The sequence below is a fragment of the Coptis chinensis genome, chromosome 2 (assembly GCF_015680905.1).
Source record: "Coptis chinensis isolate HL-2020 chromosome 2, ASM1568090v1, whole genome shotgun sequence".
NCBI lineage: Eukaryota > Viridiplantae > Streptophyta > Magnoliopsida > Ranunculales > Ranunculaceae > Coptis > Coptis chinensis.
In genome coordinates this window covers 67,016,226-67,033,367 of record NC_141457.1, presented here as the reverse complement: position 1 = coordinate 67,033,367, position 17,142 = coordinate 67,016,226, and the positions used below count along the sequence as shown (strand labels likewise).

At 34.4% G+C, this 17,142-nt stretch overlaps 2 protein-coding genes and 1 long non-coding RNA gene across 3 annotated transcripts; 1 reads left to right on the top strand and 2 right to left on the bottom strand.

Annotated features, from left to right (window-relative positions):
• Nucleotides 1–286: 286 nt before the first annotated feature.
• Nucleotides 287–1,898, top strand: LOC147517301 (putative F-box protein At4g38870; the record flags this gene model as incomplete). Its single annotated transcript, XM_086593551.1, has 2 exons — nt 287–1,418; nt 1,519–1,898. A coding segment is annotated over one exon (1,077 nt), but the record flags the coding sequence as incomplete, so codon positions are not given.
• A 3,482-nt stretch (nt 1,899–5,380) lies between these two features.
• Nucleotides 5,381–8,326, bottom strand: LOC147517300 (SEC-C motif protein). The gene is made up of 5 exons (XM_086589587.1): nt 8,083–8,326; nt 7,850–7,998; nt 7,604–7,765; nt 6,945–7,060; nt 5,381–5,880 (listed from the first exon to the last, which is right to left on the bottom strand). Exons 1-5 carry the CDS (start codon nt 8,279–8,281, stop codon nt 5,844–5,846), a joined length of 663 nt encoding a protein of 220 aa, XP_086445713.1. The 5' UTR covers nt 8,282–8,326; the 3' UTR covers nt 5,381–5,843.
• A 4,624-nt stretch (nt 8,327–12,950) lies between these two features.
• LOC147517299 (uncharacterized) lies at nt 12,951–13,964 on the bottom strand. The gene is made up of 3 exons (XR_015213832.1): nt 13,791–13,964; nt 13,637–13,695; nt 12,951–13,520 (listed from the first exon to the last, which is right to left on the bottom strand). It is a non-coding gene; the product is annotated as an uncharacterized LOC147517299 (long non-coding RNA).
• Nucleotides 13,965–17,142: the final 3,178 nt, after the last annotated feature.

Here is a 17,142-nt window from a genome sequence, read left to right as displayed (position 1 = left end):
GTGTTTTAAACTATTCTGCTGAATCTAAATCAATTCTATGCTTTGATCCATGCCAGAGCTGTGCAAGTGTTAAAGAGTTTTTCACCTTTTAAGTGTTGCCATTAAATCAAATTCGGTCTTTTTTAGTCAAGGACAATTTCAACCAAATTAGAAGAAGTCCCTGATTCGGTTTTCAACCCAATTTTTGTTTGGGCCCAAAATAAAGAGGGGTATATATATCACTGTCCCACTCAATTGTGTTCTCTACTTCTCTTTATGCCTCAGATCTCTTCTTCTATGGCACTAAACCCTTTTCCTGGCCAAGATTTTGTTACCTCAACACCTAGAATTCCTAGTAACCTTATTATCCCATATATTCAGCAAAGTCCCTGTCAAGTCCCTATGTAGATTCAAGTGTGTATCAAAATCTTGGTTTTCCATAATCCATGACAACAACTTTCATCGTTCAGTAAAAAAACCCATTGTCGTTAGGCTAACACAAACTGTTGGAAAAGAAACCAGTCTACATCTTTATTCAATTGTTGGAACTGGAGCAGCTTCACTTATTTGCAAGTCCACACATGGTGTCCTATGTATTGACTCTAAATCATGTAACGGTTTGATTTGTTTTCGTAATCCTATGGTCAATAATTTAGAGGTATGTAATCTGACTACCCAAGAAGTTGTTAGTCTGACCGAAAGAGATGGGTTTACTTTTAGATTTAGTTTTGAGTTTGGGTTTGACCCTTTGACTAAAAAATATAAAGTGTTGGCTTGGGGTGGTCGTAATTTTAATTACATGGTCTATACTTTAGGGACTGAATCATGGAGACAAATAAAGAGTAGACCAGCTGGTAAATTTTCTCAACATTCGACACGGTCTTTTTGCATGGATGGAACGTTTTATTGGTACAGTACTGATAAAGAGTCAGTAATCTCGTTCAACCTTGCTGATGAGAAATTTGGAGTGATTCAAGGCCCTAGGAGAATTGAACGTGGACTAGACCGAATGGTAATGAATTTATTTGAGTTAGAAGGATGTTTGTGTTTGGTAGATTATCATTATTTAGGACGTGATCAATCTAGAAAAAGAATACTAGATTTGTGGATGTCCAAGGACTTTAAGTGCGGGGAATGGGTTTTGATGACAAGTATTGCTTTGCCTCAAGAGGCAATGAGTCTTGAGATCCCGTGTTGCACTCAACCTGGGGAAATCGTATTAGCAAAATCTAGTGACAGATCCCGGGTTTTATACTTGTACAGCATTCTGACTCGGAAGCTTAACAAGATGAAAGTTGATGGAGTGCCATTGACCTTTGGAGATCCGCTGAGTTGTTTGGTGACGAACCACGTAGAGAATTTTGTTAGTCTGAAAAACTTGTGAGCTCAGTAGGGCTTGTTGTAGTGAAGTCATAATTCAGGGCATGTCCACTTATATGGTCAGTATATACATTGATTTCGCATTTTATGCTTTTTCATTCATAAGCATGTATAAACTATATATGTTTGTATTTTAAAAAGTATTACTCTGCCTTGTAGCTCGATGAGCCCTAAGATCCCGTGTTGTGCTTGACGTGGTGAAATACTGAAATCTTGTTAGCAAAATCAAGTGATGGTTCCCAAGTTTATGGCCTTCTGACTGGAGACTTAACAGGGTGCAAGTCGAAGGATTGCCATTGATCTTTGGTAATCCGTTGAGTAGTTTGGTGATAAACCACTTACAGAACTTTATTTGTTTAAGATATTTGTGATAAAATCTTAAATCAGGATGTGTCTGCTTTGACGGTTGTGTTATAGAGTGATCGAAGCGCGCTGCAATTTGTACTTGGATTTCTTTTGTATGTGCTATTCTGCTTGTTCAGTTATTTCAACAGCTTGTTTTTTAGTGCCTTTTGAAATGAAGAGTGTTTTTGTGCTAATTTATTTATATTAAAATGTCACATATTTATCTACAGGTAACAAATTTATTTTGAGTTAGAAAGATGTTAGTGCTTAGTAGATATCATTATTTAGGTCGTGAACTCGTGATCAATCTAAACAAAAAATTATAGATTTGTGGATGCTAAAGGATTTTAAGGGAAGGGAATGGGTTATGATGGCAAGTATTGCTTTGCCGAAAGTGTACATCGTGTTGCACTCAACCTGGTGAAATTTTACTAGCAAAATCTAGTGATGGATCCCAAGTTTGTACTTGTACAGCTTTCTAGAGGTTAACATGATAAGAGGCATCGGACTGCAACTGTTCTTTCAAGGTCCATTGAGGTGTTTGGTCACGGACTGCGTAGAGCTTGTTGTAACGAAAAAATCAGTATTATATGTTATGCATTTTTGCGTGCGTTAGTATTGACTTTCATAACCTGAAAGCTCTTAAGAAGGCGGCTTGCTTACTGTCTATTAGCTCGTAGCTCTTTTATTGTAGCTAGTGACTAGGTTGTTGTAGAGGAGCAGACGAGCAGTTAAATATGGTCTGCGTCCTTCGATTGTAATGCATTTCTTTTGGTTTGATATAACATTGTAGTTGTTGAGCTTCTTTTTTAGTCCATTTGTAGAGACGAGGAACGTGGTTCTGCAGCTTCTGCAAGTAAGGGTGGAATTCAAGCTAAACGAGCCGAGCTTTACTATGCTCAAACTCAGCCCATTTATTACATGAGCCTTAAATTGAGCTCGAGCTCGGTTCATATAGTTAAACGAGCGAGCTTGAGCCGAGCCCGAGTAGCTCGATTATTTTATACTAGCAGCTTGATTATTTTATACTACAAAAATATTATTTGGGCTAAACAAGTCGAGCTTCATTAAACTCATATGTTACATGAGCTTTAATTTGAGCTTGAACTCGGCTCATATAGTTAAACGAACGAGCTCTCGAACCGAGCTTAAACGAGCCGAAACCGAGCCGCTCAACTCAAATTCCACCCTTATCTGCAAGCCTATTTTCACAGTTCATCGTTACATCGAGGAGATTATTATTTTTTGGGTTGTTTTGACTTGCCTCCCATTTGAAAACGGCATTAGACTTGCCTCCCAGACTAACTCACCGTCATAGTCAACTGTCATTGACCGTCATCTCGTGGTCAAAGAAGTTAAAATGTCTTAAATATCCTTTTTAATTCCCCTGAATTTGGGGGCAAGTCTAATTCCGTTTTCAAATGGGAGGCAAGTCAAAATGACACGTTGGTTTTGTAATTCAAGACACATTTTTATATTTGAGAAAGAAATAGACACGTGTCGACATCTCGTCCTATCTAATCTAAAAGTCACAAATATTTAATACATTAGACATGTGTCGACAAGAGGGGGTGTAGGTAGCAAGAAAAAACAATTAAAAAATAAATCTTAAGTTAGAAATTAGATATGCCCCCGACATCTCGTCCTATCTAATCTAAAAGTCACAAACATTTAACACATTAGACATGTGTCGACAAGAGGGGGTGTAGGTAGCAAGAAAAAACAATTAAAAAATAAATTCAACTGTCATTGACCGTCATCTCGTGGTCAATGAAGTTAAAATGTCTTAAATATCCTTTTTAATTCCCCTGAATTTGGGGGCAAGTCTAATTCCGTTTTCAAATGGGAGACAAGTCAAAATGACACGTTGGTTTTGTAATTCAAGACACATTTTTATATTTGAGAAAGAAATAGACACGTGTCGACATCTCGTCCTATCTAATCTAAAAGTCACAAACATTTAATACATTAGACATGTGTCGACAAGAGGGGGTGTAGGTAGCAAGAAAAAACAATTAAAAAATAAATCTTAAGTTAGAAATTAGATATGCCCCCCCCCCCCGGACATCTCGTCCTATCTAATCTAAAAGTCACAAACATTTAATACATTAGACATGTGTCGACAAGAGGGGGTGTAGGTAGCAAGAAAAAACAATTAAAAAATAAATTCAACTGTCATTGACCGTCATCTCGTGGTCAATGAAGTTAAAATGTCTTAAATATCCTTTTTAATTCCCCTGAATTTGGGGGCAAGTCTAATTCCGTTTTCAAATGGGAGGCAAGTCAAAATGACACGTTGGTTTTGTAATTCAAGACACATTTTTATATTTGAGAAAGAAATAGACACGTGTCGACATCTCGTCCTATCTAATCTAAAAGTCACAAACATTTAATACATTAGACATGTGTCGACAAGAGGGGGTGTAGGTAGCAAGAAAAAACAATTAAAAAATAAATCTTAAGTTAGAAATTAGATATGCCCCCCCCCCCGTTATATGTGTTATTAGACATGCCCTCCAAATCGTCATTACAATTGAATAATCTCCATTAATGAACTCAAGATTTAGGGCTTAATTACCCCCACCCTCCGGTTATATGTGTTATTAGACATGCCCTCCAAATCGCCATTATAATTGAATAATCTCCATTAATGAACTCAAGATTTAGGACTTAATTACCAATGAGTGATGTGAGTTGTTAGATGTGAGCAATTAAATTTGACACGTGTCATGTATATCACTATTATATGTGTTATTAGATATGCCCCCCAAATCGCCATTACAATTGAATAACCTCTATTAATTAACTCAAGGTTTAAGGCTTAATTACCAAAGAGTGATGTGAATCGTTGGATGTGGATAATTAGATTTTGACACGTGTCATATACATTTTCTAGTTTAAAAGGGATATTTTGGGTTATTTTGACTTGCCTCCATTTGAAAACGGAATTAAACTTGCCCTCTCCAAATTCAGGGGAATTAAAAATAGTATTTAAGACATTTCAACTGCCTTGACCACAAAATGACGGTCAATGCAATTGACTATGACGGTGAGTTAGTCTAGGGGCAACTCTAATTTTCCTGAATTTGGGAAGGCAAATTTAATGCCGTTTTCAAAAGGGGGGGGGGGAGTCAAAATAACCCTTACTTTAAAAAAAAAATGATAATCTCAATTTTCATATTGTTCCGTCTGTTCTCTGTTGTACTTTGAGAAGATTTTGGTGGTGCAAGAACGGGGTTGAATCAGTTTGGTTTTACCTCTGTTCTAAAGCACATAATTTCATAAATTTTCGGGTGGGGGAACCAAAAGAGCTTTTCATCTCTTAACATTCTTGATTAAAGAAGAATAATTTTGATGTTTTTAATTCAAATTCTAACTGTAGACCTTCTGCATTCAAAAAGTGAAGTTAAGTATTAAACTATAAACATTAGCATTATCTACTAAAATAAATGTATGAACAGAAATTTTGAATGAAAGTCTGAGTTCAACGTTTCTTCCGAACTAACGCACTATATTAGCAATTTGGGTACCAATAACCTCTAATACATTGGTTTGCAGGTCTTGTATCAAATAAATTAGACCAAGGACCAAACCTTCAGTAATATTCCCAATTACTGATCCTCGCATGGCATATAAGTAATTAAGTAAACATATATAAATACAACAAGAAACCGAGTTGAAAAAAAGGGTCATTTATAGCATTTCTTAATCCAACAAATAGTTAACAAGAACACCAAGAACTGTAAGATGAACCAAGCAGGTCAGTCATAAGGCAGATGGTCTGAGGTCCACTCATGCAACCATGCCCATCTGAATTTCCATTCTTATTTGGGTAGAGAACACATTACATAGATGCGGCATTCTGTTTTTCATCTGTTCTCTCTATCTACAAACACCTATCACTACATATATTTCATTCAAGTGAGCTGTTAAAAAAGTTATCTGGTCATTAGTCGCGATAATACAATAAAGATGAAAAAGTGAAGAATACTAAGAAGTGGACCTGATACAAATTGAGTTTTTAGCAATTTTCTGTTAATGGCTACTTCACTTCAGCTGAACGTTAAAATGGAATACTTGTACTTTTTGCCTTGTTCATCAACATAGAAGTGTTATTCCAACATTTGACTTCTGCAAAATCACATTTGTTTTACTTCTCCATCCTTCCCGCAACACCTTTAGAACCGAAAAACAAAAAATAGGAGATATTATCATAAATCAAATATGTGATTGTCTTATTTTCAGTATATTATTTATCATTAAAACAGTAAAACGAAAGACTCTTGAAGTCCATTTAGTTTCAAAAATAGATATATAGATCAATCTAAAAGTAAAATCCACGGATTCCTATAAACAGAAAGAAACTGTACGAAGTGAAGAAATTCTAAGAAAATTATTGTCCATGAGGTGTAGTAAAAAAAAATCATTCCACAATGCATCTAGTACAAAAGCACTTGTTCCCTTACCCATAGTAAGTCTTGAAAACCAAAACTAGGATGTATATAAAAGTACTCATTCATGGTTTTTTTCTTCTCTTTCTTATTTCTTGATAGAGAAGCAGGCGAGTTAATTTGGAGTGCTATAATTTTTTTTTTAACAATTCGATCTACTCAGGCATTTGGAAAATGACAACTTCTGCCCAACAAGGCATTTGTTATACTTAACCCTCATAGGGCCAATTTCATGTCGAGAAAATTCCCAACTGGACCCAAGACCATGTGAAGCAATTGAAGCACCTGTGTCTGTAGGTGAGTGCCTAGTATCATCCTTTATGGAGTAAAATCAATCACTCCCACCCACTTTTTGGTTTCTCTCACGTTCAATTCTAGAGATTCCAAAGGCTAATTCAAGCCTTCCTTTAATTACTAATTTCACTATTTGCTTTAGAGGGGATTAGATTTGGAATTTGAACCTTAATTATTAGCTTGTAGGGGAAGTGATCTACTGCTACTGATATCTTATAGATTTCAACTGATTGCGTATAGCTCCTGACAATTAACAACAACAACAACAACAACAATAGTAATAATCATAACAATATTAATAACAATTATAGTAATCTAATTATGGAAGTAGTAATAATAATAATAACAGTAGTAGTAGTAGGAGTAGGAGTAGGAGTAGTAGTAAAAAATTGAATATAATAAGATAAATAAGATAAATATATAATCATAATGACGATGAGAATAATGATATGTAACAGTATATATACAATCAGGCAGGGTAGCAAACATTCAAACCTTTTGTATCTCTTTTTAGAACCACATGGGCAAAGTGCATTCCTACTTATTTGCCCACTCTTTGCTAAATTAGACCTAGCAAGATCCATTGGTGTCGATCCCATCAGCTTTTGTATCTGCATGATACCATAATACCAATCAAATTTTGCACCTTAACATGTTCTCAGTAAATAAGATAAAGTGGATCAAATGTTTGACCTCAGATTTTACTCCTAATAACTCAAAAAGGTAACCCCAAAGCATGAACTTGCCTACACTGGAAATTATAAGCTTCTTTTGTTAGACTTTGTCTATCACACTCCTTACATGGTCTCCAGTACACACAAAAGTAAATAAGAAGCAGTTGTATTATTGGTATAAACTCTAATGGAAAAAGCAGGTTCTAGATTCAATTTAACCAAATGCACCTTAAGGTCAAGTAACACCAAGCCTGGAAATTCTTGACATTCCAACATTCTCATCCTAACATATTTTCTAGCTAATAATAACACTACCATCCAATCTGTGCTTCTTATAAATGTACACGAATAACAATCTTATAGATAACCAAATCATTCACCTAGACCTACAAGGCCCACTTGGTAATACTCCTCTTTACCCCCTCTTACCTACTCGAATTACCAAAAGTAAATATTTTCAAACTTGATTATACCATTTACCTCAGAAAAACTCGTCGGTATTGGTTTCCCTTCAGCCTGCAACTTCTCTATCTTCTTCTGTGCTTCTTTTGCCCACGTAAACTTGGACAATGCATTCTCAACATCTTGTATAGTACAATTACATTTTTTCGCAGCTTCCTGTTTCTGACTAGGTTTAATATTCTACAAAAAAATCCAAAAAAATGCAGCTATTCATTAACATAAAAAACTTCACTTTGCACATAAAAATTGTACTATAAAATGTACCTCTCCACTAGGATCAAAACCTCCTAAATACCGAATTATAGCTTCTTGTTTCTCGAACGCAGTTGCAAATGTAGCGTCACTACTTCTACCCACTATAAATTTCTTAAACGACCCCGCCTTTCTCGCCGTCACCATTTCATCAGCAAATTCTACACCCCATCAATATTTTACAATCAAATAAAATTTACAAAAATTTAAAAAAAAACAAAAATGTTGAATTAAATAATGCTTACTGAGTAGAGTGAAGGATTGAGAGTTGGGTTGTTGAGAATCATTAGTGGAAGGTTTTGGACCAGTGAATACTCCTTTGATTTTGTCTACCCATGAATTGTTGAGATGGGGTGTACTGGAAATTGAACGGGTCTGTAGTAATGAAGAAGAAGTGGATGAAAAGGTATTTTTGTAAATTCCACGTAGAAGTTGTGTAGACATTTTTTGAGTTAGGGTTTTCAGGGGGGTTCTGTTATTTGAAAAAAGATGAGGTGTTTGGGTCGGGCTTGAAATGTACTTCATCCGGAAATATTGGACTTGGGCTTTGTTGAGCCCGTCGGCTAAGTTGGTTTCAATCTTGCGTACACCTGCGAATTTTCAAGTTCGATCAGTGAGGCACAAATTAGTCTCTACTAGATTTTTGGATCCTTTCAACGAACGGGGACCGTTTTTATATGATTTTTTCTAGTTTATTATTATGTATAAAAAATGTTACTGCCAAACTATCTTAAAATGTGGGTTGTATAAAAATGTGGACTTAAGTCATAAGCCCATTTGGTAATCTGTAATACGAACTAAATTGATGCATAAAGTCCAAATGTGTTGGGGACTTGGGTGTTCTGAACTATATGAAGATGAGTCCGGATTGCATAGTTTTCTATTCATATGTATATAAATTAATTATTCAGTCTAAGTGTACCTATTTTACCTGTAAATAGTTAAGAATGTTGTTCTTTATCATTACACCAAATTACATCTAACTAATATTTTGTCTAATTTAATTTGTTTACTTTGTTTTGAAGGATATGTGGTTGCAGTTTAGTAAGTTTAATTGATTCTGGTTGTTTGGGTTATCGTGAAGATGATTTAGTTATTTTAAGGAAAATTATTAGTCGTCATATGGCAACAAAAAAAAAAAAAAAAAAAAAAATTTAATGTGTTTAATATATGGAAAATTGGAAGAATCATTTTATTACCAAGAATGGAGATATAGGGGGTTGTTTTAGGAAAGTGAGAACCAAAGTTAAGAACATGAAAGGTTTAGCCAGTATTACTGATAATGATATTTTAGAAGATATTAATGATCCAATTATCATTAGCAGTGACGATGACTGTCCGACCGAAAATAAAACAGTCAAAGGATCAAAGATCAGGTATTTTTTTGCGTTAATGTTTTTGCATCTTAGTCTTTTTTAATGTAGCTATTTTTTGTTTGATTTATTTGTTTGTTTTATTTAAGGTCACGACATCATTTCACATGTAAAGTCGAATTTCTATGAAAATAGAAAGAGTAATCGAAATAATAGAACCCAGCATAAAAATTAAATACCTCTGTTATATGAACGGGTTATCAGTTATGTTGTTTTAGAATCTAAGAGAATCTAATAGTAATTTGTAAAAAATAACAATAAAGAGAATCTAATACGTTTGCATCTTATGTTCTGAACCATGTTATAACTATGATAGATTTTATGGGGAGTTATATGCCTAAACACAGTGGGCGTCATATCAAATACCGAAGCCAGGTTTTATGTTTTCTTTTATGCATCCATCTCTTGTCCAGTTGTCTGTCCATATGTGTATTTATTTACATTTCGCACTCTTCCAAAAAATTGTTCTGTTAAATTGAGAAGTGCCTTGTTTGCACCACTCCAGATTGTGGAACTTTTCTGCTTGAGCTCACCTATTCATTTCTCTTTTAATACTTTGCCTAGCTAGAATATGAGGTGCCCAAGCAAGCAAACTTTATTGAGAGGTGCCAAAACAACAAAGGTTTGTTCATATACACTTGCACTATTTCCTACATAGAGAAATAGCAGCTGGATTCCTTCATTTGTTATAAGTACTTCCACTTGCACTATTTCCTATAGAGAAAAGAAGAACTGCTATAACAATATTGAAATTGAAAACTAAAATTCAAGAAAGTATTTATACCTTAGGAAGTCTCCACAGTTAAATGACTGTAGATGCATCCATTCAAAGTATTGATATACTAAAACAAAAAGTAGTGGAAAATGAAGCATAATAGCGACAAAGATAGGTAGAATTATTAAAAAACCACAACTGAAAAAGATAGTTCAATAAAATAATTACTTAAAGCAACAAAACAATAACTCACCTAATTCTAAAAACCACTATTTGTTTTCCCATTCCCTTTTTATAATTGCCTTTAGATACTCAATTTCTTCTTTCATTCAGACTGTTAATTTTTTCTTCCTGAATTTGTATCCACTGATTTCTAAGCGTGTCGTTTTTTTTCCTGCAATATCAAGTTTGTTGCAAATTTCTCCTATTTGTTCGTAGTTATAGTCAACTACTTCGAAGCCTATCTCACTACGCAGAAAATCAATTGCTTTCTTTGATGTTGAATTTTTTGAATCTTCTAGGCTTGTTGTTGAATTTCCTTCGAATTGGTGATTGTCTTTGATGTTAAACATTCGGATTGGAAAATCAATTGATATTTGACATATGTATTGATTTTCTCTCAATATTTCGTTGTGAAATTCTGGGTCGTCCATCTTTAATATTTTGGTGCAATAAATCAGCATATCTTTGAAGTTTTGAGTGATAAGTTTTCGAAATTGATTTCGCTACATAATTTCATAGATCAATTTATAGTTAGTCAAACACTTAAAAATTAAAATTAACCAAACAAATATGAATTTTGAATTTGTTTACCTTTATATTGAATCTGTTGAGACTCGAGTACCGTTGTTTATTCTCCTTGATCATGAGTTTGGTATTGTCTAAAATAATACTTTTAATATCTATACTGGATATTCTGCGATCTTCGTAAATTTTTCCAACCTTATATGAAAAATAATATGAAATTTAAAACTTGCCTTTGTTCGTTGTTTGAGATTCATTGATTTATCGAGAAATTCGATTATTTCTTGTAGTTCTTTTACGAACTTTTGGCTTTCTTTCAACTTCTCCAAGTTGTAGTCACCAACTTCAAAAAGATACACTTTACTTTTGAGTCTAATTGCGCTTCTTGCTGCACTATTTTCAGACTCTTCGAGTGATCGTGATGGTTCTCCTCTAATATTTGTAATACCCACTACATCGTTGCTTACCTGGACACTTGCATTATACATTCCATTCTTCAAATAATTTTTGTAAATAGGTGGATTCAAATTGAGTTGTCTCATAATATCTTCCAGCATGGGTTTGAATGACACTTTCATTCTTCTTGAATATTGTCCTTCCCTCATCTCCATAGTGATCCTTTTATGTTTTTCACATAAAATAACCAAGAAAAAGTGTTGGGTTCAAATAGTAGTAATACACATTAGGAAAAAAATCAATATATACTTATTATTAAATATTGTACCTCTCCTGCTTCTTGTAGATCCATATTGACAATCCAATGAAGTTCAATATCTTCTATTGTATGCAATGAAAAAAATTAGAAAAATTCAATTAGATATGTAATATTTTATTGAACATGTATGTGATAAAATAAGTGAGAACCAAAATAGTATATTTATGTTATTTTAAATATATTTTCTCTCATGTTTTATTTTTTTCCTCTGGAGTATGTTTCCTTGCACATCATATGTTTGCGATGAAAGTCATTTGTATTAAGTTTGGGTGATCATCTCTGCCTGAGGGATCAGCTTATGATAGGCATCAACTTATAACATCTTAGGTTGTGCTTGAGAGCATTCTCAAGAAAGTTTCAATCGGTTTTATGTCTTTTTTCTTGTCCTTCGTTTTAGGATGTTTTCTTTCACATCATACATAGGCAGTGGAAGCCTGTGTAGTGGGTGGTTGAAAATGTCCTTCATATTTCATGATCCATTGTTTTCATATTTAATATTTTTAGCATAACGATTACATTAAGTACTATTGTGCTTGGGTGCTTCTACAATTGTGCTGCCTGAGGGTTAATTTCTCGTCTTGTAGCTTGTGCTTAAATGCATGTTTTGAAAAGCATTTTTTCCATGGATTTTATCAATATATATATAGATAGTTGAGAAACCATTTGCATAACTCAAATTTTCAATTCTTATATACTGTGTGACTTCTAAGGAACGATAGTTCCTTTGTTCACTCTACTTGAACACAAACTAATAGAAGGCAATAACATATATTTTTGATGTTGAATTCATTGATTAAAGAAAACATGTTTATTAATATTAATAAATAAAATTGAAGTAGATGTAAAAATAAAAATTTGTTTACCTTAACCGTTTGTGTTACTCTTTCTGTAGCCTTGATTCAATATCTTCTATTCTATGCAATGAAAAAATTTAGAGGAATTCAATTAGATATGTAATATTTGATTCAACATGTATGTCAGAAAAAATAATTGAGAACCAAAAGTTTACCTGTGTTTTTTATATGCGTTGGGGGTTGGGAGATATGATCGTATGTTTTGTATATATATAGGTTGCTGGAAAGGAAAAAAAAAGTTTTCTTATTTCATTAGAATTCTAGTATTAGTATGACTCTAATTTTGAACATATCTATAATTTTTTTTTTATTTGACAATTAGAAGTTAAAGCATGGTGGGACTCTTCCTTGTAGTTATCTATACTGATAGTAGAATCACCATATGCAAGCGCAAATTGGTGATAAAATATGATTATGGTGTGTGTTTTAGTGTTCAAAACCCAAAAGGCATATAAGGACCTCAGTGAGTACTCCCCGAAAATATATGTCAACCATATATGACTGAAAGGCAAACCATTTTACCATTTCTTTGGAAATTTGGGGTGAATGAGAAGCCACAATTGAAGTATATAAATCAACATATAAATCAAAATATAAATAAAAATCTGTAAATAATTTAAAATTTGTATAGTGATCAAATAGTTTTTTATGTATGTGTTTTATACTACTCTAATGGTGAAACTAAGATAGCATGTTTGATAATTATTAGACATTTGATTATCATATATAGGATTCCCCATAACCAAGGTGTACAATGATATCAATGTTTTAAACCTTGTTGAAGGCATATGGATACGGATAATCATATAGGAAAGCACCATATTACAAACTTATATCAATTCCTCATAGCATTGCAAAAAAGGGAAAAGAGAAAAGAGAAGTAAAAGATTATGTTGCATCTTTCTCAACTCTCTAGGGTTCAACAGGGGATCCCACTTTTCCATTTCTCACTAAGCATTATGCGATTTGTGAACTGCTCCATGGCCATAGATGAACCTTGTTGTTCCCTCTGTGTAGACTTGAGTCTCCTTAGCCAGTCTATTGAAAGCCAGAGTAATCATATTACTACAGTCTCAAACTCTCAATGTGATGATTATGATAAGATAGCACCGATGAAGATATCAATACAAAGTGAGAAAACCTATGATTTTCTAACGACTTTGCATAGGATGGAAGCTGATGCAAATGTCTTTCCATCGAGATATCTGTTGTCGCCTTTGGTCCTCTGCTTGATTCTTAGGTCTAACTCTTCAGAATTAGCTGTGAATGACATATCTGATGCCTGAGAATCATCAAAAAGATCTAAGGATGTTGGCTACATATTGTTACCGATATTCCTAACTCATATCAAAGAAACGCAGGGAATAATAACATATATAGAATGATTAATTTATATACCATGACCCATCCCAAAGTATCAGCATAGGAAGGAGTGTGAGCTGATTAAGGAACAACATCTGCACATGAGCCAACATGATTTGAATATCACCTTAATCCCACCCTTACTTATTCAACTTAAGAAAGTTATTTAGAAGAAAAGTTTGCTACTTACACTTGAAAACCTGTCTTAGAGTGTGTTATTGATGTAAGAAAAAAAACTTCTGTATGATTGAACACTCCTGCTAGTCCTGCCTGCATGATCAGAAGCAAAACATAAACTTTTAACATTTATATTATTCTACTCTGTTGTCTACAACTAACGAAAGGATATGGATAAAGTCAACTTTGGATTTGATCCACAAACTGTGCTCTAATTGAGGTTCTGTTTATCACCTGTGTGACAAAAATATCACCCTCATTGAGTCTTGGCTTAACAGTTGATTCATAGAAAGATTTAGTGTAAAGTTGGTAGCATGCCCACCCCTTCAAAATGTACATATTTATTTAGTTGGAAAAAAAACATGACAAATATATATAAATTTCTTCTTCATTTAAGAACGAATGAAGGGCATATAAATGTCACCTTAAACATATAGTACCGTTTTCAAGTACTATAGTACGGAGGCTTTGGATGGTTTATACTCTTCATCCATAGCAATATCAAGTTTAGTACCGTAAACTTTTTTGTAAACTAATGGGTAAATTAATAACAGCACCCGTTCGTCGTGACAATTAGTTGGCAAGCAAATATTTTGACATAAAATTAAACAAAAAATGACAAAGATACTAATAGTATATTCTATACAAACTAACGCATCACCTGAGAAAATAAGAACCAACAACCTCAACATCAATAAATAAGACCCCCATAGCCATTTCTCTCACAGTAAATTTCATTCTAATTAATAAGCACTAATTAAGTATATCGATGCTCTCAATATAGAATCACGGTAGCACAATTACCTGTAAAAACCGTTGAAAAATTGATGCTCTTGCTAGGCTAATTTTATGTTTGACTGAATTACGTACAACAATAGAAACTAAGAGTGAATTGTAATTATGACTCATTGAATCATGTTTGCTGCTCTCAGAATTCTGATGCAGCTAGCTGTTATAGCAGGAGATTTCCTACTTTTTAGAGCTTCTGTAGCACTTGCTTCATTGAAAAATAAAGTGGCAAGGTTCTTTTCTCTTCCTAATATATCTATATACGTTCTCAGTAGTTGTCAATCCTTCCCATGTTACCAGTATAAATTCTTTGCGCTTACGAAAATTTCTAAATGGTCTGTCGCACATAGTTGGTCCAGATAGGGGACATCATGTTGAAGACTCCAATAATACCACTATTTTTATGAGTTTCTTTTTTCTGTTTAAAAGATTTGCGACATCCTGCTGAAGACTCCTAGTCCTGTCTAATGGGCATGCATTGACTGCTTAGGGAGGGGTGAGCTACCACCACTGTTGTAGCTCACTATTTTTCTTATGATCTGTTAGTTGGGCTACCTTAGAAAGCAACTTTTTACAAATTGTTCAACTGTTTTTAAAATTTTGTAGTTGGATCCTCATTATTGTGCGTCTACAGGTTGTTAGTTTACTTGCTAAAGTTGTGGAGCATTTGGTTACTGGTGAAACCATGCAAATGATAACCACATCTGAGCAACGCTGTAGGTAGGCCAAGCTGTCCCCATTGACTGATGTATTTACTTGCTTCCTGCATTAAAAGTATAATAATCATAATAAGAAAGTATCTCATAATTTGGTCTTAGGCGTAGTCAACCATGATGCTTGCATCTAGTCAGGTTCACCTTCTAATGGGCCATGTTCTGATCCTCTTACCATATACTGTCTTCTTAATCATATTCAAGACCGTTTTGAGTGAGGAATAATTATACTCTTCGAACCCACTGTACCCTGTCGTCCTTGGCAACTTTACAGCTTGGCGCAGCGGAACAATTGGCAATGAGGATACACTTGTAAGGAGAGGAGTATCACAGTTGGTCAGCTAACTGTTTCCAACGCAGGATAGCCTCCTTTTTGAAAACGGATATGCACATTAGTTTTTCTGAAACATGCCTGCCTGGCCCATATGCAACAAAACCCTAGACTGAGTACCAAAGTTCATCAATCATTACCTAGGCTGAGCATGAGAATATTATTGGTCACATTGTCATCTCTCTTCTTTTTACTCTTACCAAAATTTGAGGCACACAATCTCCACTAAAGGATTACAAGTACATTGATTTGTTTATAGATTGATCAGTATTTGATACATTTGGAAGTTGATTTTATTCTCTATCTTTTATATGTGGCTTGATGTTGTGGAAGGGGTACTGTTTAATATTCAAGATGTTGGTCTATTTACTAAAATAATAATGATATCATTATTGTTATATTTCATTGAATCCGGGACACATACCTTTCTTGTAGTTCTTAAAATGCAATTTTTGCTTTTGCAGTATGGAGTACTACATGCAAAAGACATACTACAAAACAACATCACTTATTTCAAATAGCTGCAAGGCGATTGCTATTCTCACAGGACAAACAGCAGAAGTATCAATACTGGCTTATGAATATGGACGTAATCTGGTTCGTCTCTGTTGTTTTTCTACAGCTCTACATCCATGTCTCTAGCATACTTTGAAATGAACTGGGTGGCAGGACCAGAATAACCTCATTGAGTTTTGACAGCCAATATCGAATACTGACACATACACACAGACATACGTAAGCAAATGTTTTTTGAGAGGTAGAGAACCACCACCTCTAACCCGCTTTTGTGGAGGGCCTTCCCGCTTGTTATTAATGCTTCTCGTATTAGTTTGAGTGTTCTAACTTATGTTACATATACGTTTCTGAATGTTGACCTGATGCTTTTGAAGCCGAAATTTTACTTGTTGTCTGAAATCTGGAATTAGATTTTGACGTAGAAAATGTGTTACCTCCCACTCCGTGGTTGTAATCTCTTATACTGGCATTCTTTCAGGTGGACGTCCATCATGGACTGATCGTAGAGATAAGTGGTGATCTACCAAAAGGGAGATGAAGAGATAGAAGCAACAAAGTTTGTGCGGGAGTAGCATGTGGATTTTCAGACGGTGGAAGCAACTCAAAAGATGCCAAAAAACGATCTGCATCAATGCACAAACTTCTAATTGTTGCTGTACTCTGTGTCATCTTTATGGGTGTAGAAGTTGTTGGTGGCATCAAAGTAAACAGTTTCGCAATTTTAACTGATGTGGTACATCTTCTTTCAGACGTAGCTGCATTTGCCATCTCTTTGTTCTCTTTGTGGGCATCAGGTTGGGAGGCAACTACACGTCAATCGTATGGCTTCTTCAGAATCGAGATCCTTGGTGCATTAGTTTCCATTCAAATGATTTGGCTTCTAGCTGGTATATTAGTCGATGAAGCCATTGTTAGACTTATTCATGGTAGTGGTGAAGTTCAGGGATTGGAGTATGTTTTTTTCTTGCTTTCAATGTAACTTATAGCAGTCCTTAAAGGTTATCATGTAAAATTTC